The sequence below is a fragment of the Bison bison genome, unplaced genomic scaffold, assembly GCF_000754665.1.
Source record: "Bison bison bison isolate TAMUID 2011002044 unplaced genomic scaffold, Bison_UMD1.0 scf7180017864495, whole genome shotgun sequence".
NCBI lineage: Eukaryota > Metazoa > Chordata > Mammalia > Artiodactyla > Bovidae > Bison > Bison bison.
This window is the reverse complement of record NW_011495054.1, coordinates 13,014,976-13,020,383: the sequence shown is the minus strand read 5'-3', so window position 1 is coordinate 13,020,383 and position 5,408 is coordinate 13,014,976. Positions and strand designations below refer to the sequence as shown.

The 5,408-nt window shown below is 42.0% G+C and overlaps 1 protein-coding gene across 1 annotated transcript in view; it reads right to left on the bottom strand.

The window, feature by feature from the left end:
- Positions 1-5,408, bottom strand: part of OSBP2 (oxysterol binding protein 2) — a 123,969-nt gene that overhangs the window by 2,988 nt on the left and 115,573 nt on the right. The window contains exon 12 of the mRNA XM_010828873.1: positions 5,139-5,380. Coding sequence (XP_010827175.1) covers positions 5,139-5,380 — 242 coding nt within the window. The remainder of the gene's footprint in view (positions 1-5,138; positions 5,381-5,408) is intronic.

Sequence of the window (5,408 nt, the reverse complement as noted above, 5' to 3'; positions counted from 1 at the left end):
TGGTGGTTTCTCTCGCTGTGGAGCGCAGTCTCCAGGGCACGTGGGCTTCAGTAGCTGCAGTTCCTGGGCACTGGAGTACGGGCTCAGTAGTTGTCGTGCACGGACTTAGTTGCCTCATGGCATGTGGGATCTTCCCGGACCAGGGATTGAACCTGTGTCTCCTGCATTGGCAGGAGGATTCTTTACCACTGACTCACCAGGGAAGCCCTAGGCAGAAGATCTCTCTGTATTCTTTTTAAATTATTGTTTTTAATTGTAGTAGAATACATACGTATCCTTAATACTAATTGTTAGGTGTAAATATTGTGATTACTTTCTCCAAATTTATTTATTGTCTTTTCACTTTCTTTAAATCATCTTTCAATGAGCAAAATTTCTTCTAATGAACAAAAGTTTAATTGAATACATCATTGTTTTTGTCTTACTTAATATGTAGTTCCTTAAGTTTTAGAAGATACTCATCTATATTTTCTACTTAGAGTTTAACTTATTGTTTAACAGTAAGTCAGATGGATGGAGGAGCCTGGAAGGCTGCAGTCCATGGGGTCGCACAGAGTTGGACACGACTGAAGCGACTTAGCTGCAGCAGCAGCAGACTTAATACTTATTCGAAGTCCTTTATCTGGAGTTGATTTTTGTTATAATGTGAGGGAGTCACTTAACCTTCTGTATGGATAACCATTTTCCCTAGATCCTTTTAGTGCATGGTGCCATCTTCCATGGATAGGATAATGCCACCTTTGTCCGGTAGCAAAAATATATACACGTCCAGGCTTCTGTTTCCAGGCTCACTATTCTGTTAAACTGCAGCTTCAGAATAAGTCCTGGGGTCTAGTAGGGCAAGTCGTCTTTTTTCTGTTCTTCTTTAGAAATATCCTGGCCTTTATTCTTTAATATAAACTTGAAAATCATAATACCAAGTTCCATGAATAGTTCAGTATCAGGATTTTGCTGGATTTGCTGACTCTGTGTGTGCTGAGTCACTCACGTTGTGTCTGACTTTGTGACGGCATGGACTGTAGCCTGCTAGGCTTCTCTGTCCGTGGGATCCTCCGGTCGAGGATAGTGAAGTGGCCATGCCGTCCTCCAGGGGATCCTCCCAACTCAGGGATTAAAACCCATGTCTCTTATGTCTCCTGCATTGACAAGTGGGTTCCTTACCACTGAGCCACCGGGAAAATCACTATTGGGATTTTGTTTGATTTACTGACTCTTTAGATCATGATACTTTTATATTCAGTCTTTCTACCCATGACCATGGTATCTTTGTCCATTCATTAAGCTCTTCCTTGATATCGCAGCAGAGTTTTAGGCTTTTCTCTGTAGAGGTCTTGCATATATTGCAAGATTTACTGCAAGGTCCTTGATATTCTCTGATGTGATAATTGGTGTCTTCTCTTAAACTGTACCTTCTGGTGATTTCAGTGTGTAGAAAGGCAACTGACTTCTGCATATTAATCTTACGTTGAGGCACATAAGATGCTTTTTCTGTATCTGTTTACATCTGTTAATGTAACAAAGTGATTGATGGATTTTCTAGTATAAAATCACCCTTGTGTACCCAGGATAAACTCAAAATATGATTGAAGAACGTTTTTGTTTTGTTTAATACTGTTGGATTTTCTGGTGTATCATTTTAGGATTGTGCTTATTATCCATGAGTGGAAAAGGGTTTATTATTCTGTGTTCCTACTACTCTTTTATCCTCATTTGGTACCAGTTATCTTATATTTGCCTCACAGTATAATAAAGTATTTTTTCTTTTTTATATGGTCTGAAAGATAAAATTGGGATATTTATTTCTTAAAAACTTGGTAGAATTCACCTATAAAATGACTTGGGCTTTGTGTTTTCCCTCTAGGAATTTTTTAACCACTGCTTCAGTATCTTTAATTATAGGACTATTCATGCTTTTTTATTTCTAGACTCAGTTCTACAAGAAAAATTGTATTTAGAAAAGATATATTTTTCTAAAAATTTGTCTTTCCAGTCTGAATTTTAGTGATCTCTTTATACTTTAAATATCAAAATAGACATAATGAAAACATTAATAATACGTATTTCTATATTCTCTTGATCAGTCTTGCCAGTAGTTTTCTATTTTTTTCCCTCAAAGATCTACTTCTTACTTTTTAAACTTTATTTTATTTCTACTTTTTAACTATATTTTCTTTTTAAACTTTATTTCTACTTTTTAACTATATTTTCTTTTTTCATTCAGTTTGTATGTTGAGCTTTCCCTAATTTCTTAGAATGACACTATTTATAAGCTTATATACCTATTTAAGGCAAAAATTTCCTTTGAAGCATTGCCTTTGGTACATCCAGCCAGTTTTGGTTTTTTTCTCAGAAGAATTTAAAACTTCCCATTCAAATTTTTTACTTTCCCCATGAGTTACTTAGCACTTAAATTTTTTCCCGACTACGTGGGGACTCTCTGACGTACCGCGTGTAACTTTGGTTGTCCCCCGTGGCCTGTGGTCTGCGTGCCGCCTCTTGTGCAGTGTTGAGGCTCTCCTTGGGCTTAGTGCACAGCTGAGTTCTGCATAAACCCCGTGTGTGTTCGAGAAGAAGCGTGTTGTCTGTTGTAGCCATAACCATATGTATATCCTGTGGCTTTTTGCTCTCCATTTTGCTGAGTTGTTTCCCCGTTTTAACTCTCAACGAGAGGGAGGAGCGTATTGAAGTCTGTCTTCCGTTGGGCGGTGGATTTCCCGGTTTCTCCCTTCACTGTCAGCATGTGCTTTGTGTGTTTTTGAGGCCCTTGCACGACACACGTGATGCTTGTATTGTGCATACTGTTCATATCTTCTCAAAGAACTCAGCCTTTATCATGTAGCAACGCTTCCATTCCTGGTAATGCTTTTGCCTGTTTTTACTTGAAATAATAGCATAGCTGTTATAGTTTTTTTGGTTAGTGTTTTCATGATCTATTTATCTTTTACTTTCAATCTTTGCCCATCTTTATACTTTGGATATTTCTTAGAAGGTGCATGCATCTGGATTTTTAAAAATTCAGTCAATATTTTGCTTTGTAACTAGTGTTTCATCTATATATTATGCTTTCTGTGTTAAGTATTTTTATTTGCCTTTCTTAAAAATATTTTAAGTGGTTTAAAAATCTGTCGGCCTCCGCCTTCACATCCCTTGTCCTTTGTCTCTCCAAACCCCACTGTGTTAACGTCATCTACACTCTAATTCTGGATTCTTGTGGGAATGTTTGCTCTTTTTTTCTTTGGTCTTAGTAATTTAAAAAAAACCCTTCACACCATCTTTTATTCATGTACTGTAGCACCTTCTGGACTCTTCCCTCCCCTTTTAAAGTTATGTCCAGCACTGTTTTCTTTGTGGGTTTTGTGTGCCAGACCTTTTGGTGCTGTTCACCTGAGAATGTTTTTATTTTAATCACAGCCTCATATTTTGAATGATAGCTCGACTGGACAGAAACTTGTACCTTCTAATTTAATTCCCTTCATTACTTTGAAAATACTACTCCAGCATTGGCTGTTTAAAAAATCTGATGTCAATTTGATTTTTCATTCTCTGCTGAAATCTTCTCTGTTGGGAAGCTATTAGAATTTCCTCCTTGGTATTCTTGGTTTTCAGTATAGTATGATCTAGGCAGTTTTTCTTTATTTTTTGTTTCTGGAATGCTGATGGGCCCTTTAAACCCAAGGTCTTTCATGTCTTCACTTTTATACAGGGAAATTTATCTCTATTATTTCTTTTAACTATTTCTCTCTCCTTTCTATTTTTCTTTCTTTTCCTTTCCTTCTAGGATTCCAAGTAAGCATTAATTTCATGGTTAATCTAGAAATTACAGTATCCACCGTAACATAGTCAGAAGTTAGTGTGCCTCTTGAACCTCATCTTGGGTAGCAGAAAGGCCTTTGAAAATTTTCCTTCCAGTTAATCCTTTTCTGGGCTTCCCTGGTGGCTTAGAGGGTAAAGAATTTGCCTGCAATGTGGGAGACCTGGGTTTGATCCCTGGGTTGGGAAGATCCCCTGGAGAAGGGAACCAGCTATCTGCTCCAGTATTCTGACCTGGAGAATTTCATGGACTGAGGAGTGCAGTTGTATTTAATGTTTAGATTTTGAACTTCACGAGAGGTTCTTATTCCTTCACTGTTCACGTAGGTTTTGTTCCTCATTTCACACGTCTTGGTTTTTCCATCTGGGAGCTCTGTCCTTTAGCGCAGGTCTGCTGGTGGCAAAAGGAGTTGTTCGAAATGCCTGTTGCAACTTCAGTCTGTAAAGATGTTCTTGCCAGGTGTGCAACTAAGTCTAAGCTGGCAGCGAGTCTTTCTGCACGTGGAAGATGTCATTTGACTTTTCAAGCGTCTGTGACGTTGCCCATGAGGAGATGTCTGTCTGTCTACTGGTGCTTAGAAAGTAAAGTCTTTCAGAAATCTAGCTACTTACTATCTTCTCTGAGCTAGTTTTAACATCTCCTTGTATAGACTTAGATGTGGAAAATTCTCTGCTGCTTTCTCTGCTGGTCTCTTTCTTCTGGACTCTGACCTGCCTGCTGGACCCTGCTCTCCAACCCCACGTGCACTGCACATCCCCACTGCATCCGGCAGGCTCCAGGGGTGCCCGTGCGGCTGCTCCCGGGACTCTCTCTGGGTCCCCAGGTGGTCAGCCTTCTCACTCTAGCTTCTTGTCTTTTTCAGGGTTTGTCTCTTTATCTGAAGATTTTGGTTATTTCTTCTGACCTGTAGCCAGTCAGTGGGTTCACTCTATTAATCCTTTCTGTGGAGTTCTCAATTTCAGTTACTTGATCTTTCTTTTGTAGAACTTGCTTCCTTTTCTTTGGAGTCAGCTGCGCTACTGTTTATAGCTTCCTGTTTGCTGCGCTTCCTGTCCTTGCGTTTGTGTCCCTGCCATGGCCTGTGGGGCCTGCCCGAGTCTCTGTGAAGGACTGGCTGCTGCCCATCACACTGTGTCACGCGTGACTCCAGCTGCACATCTGCCCCTCATGGGGGGACAGAGCGCTCTCTGTGCTCCCCATGCTTCCCACCTGGCTGAGCGGTCGCCTCCGCCCGCGGCCCTCTCGCCCCCGTGCCTCCCACTGGCCCCGCGGCCCGCTCGCCCCCATGCCGCCCCCCGCCTGCGCCTGGCCCCGCGGCCCCGCTCACGGCAGCGGGTGCTTCTTCCACAGCAGCTTGGCCGGCAGCGTCTGGTAGACCGTTTTCTGCTTCCCATCTGAGCTGGGGCTGCTGGGGCTGCTTTGCACAATCTTGGCGCACTCCATCTGCTGGTCCCAGGAGCCGGACAGCACGTAGTGGGCCTTGCCCTGGCTGTCACTCACCACTCCAGTCACCTGTGGGCATTGGCAGGGCCGGTGTGGGCACGTGCCCCACCCCGGGGTTGCCCAAGACTTGGAGAGGCGGCCGTGCTTACCTTCC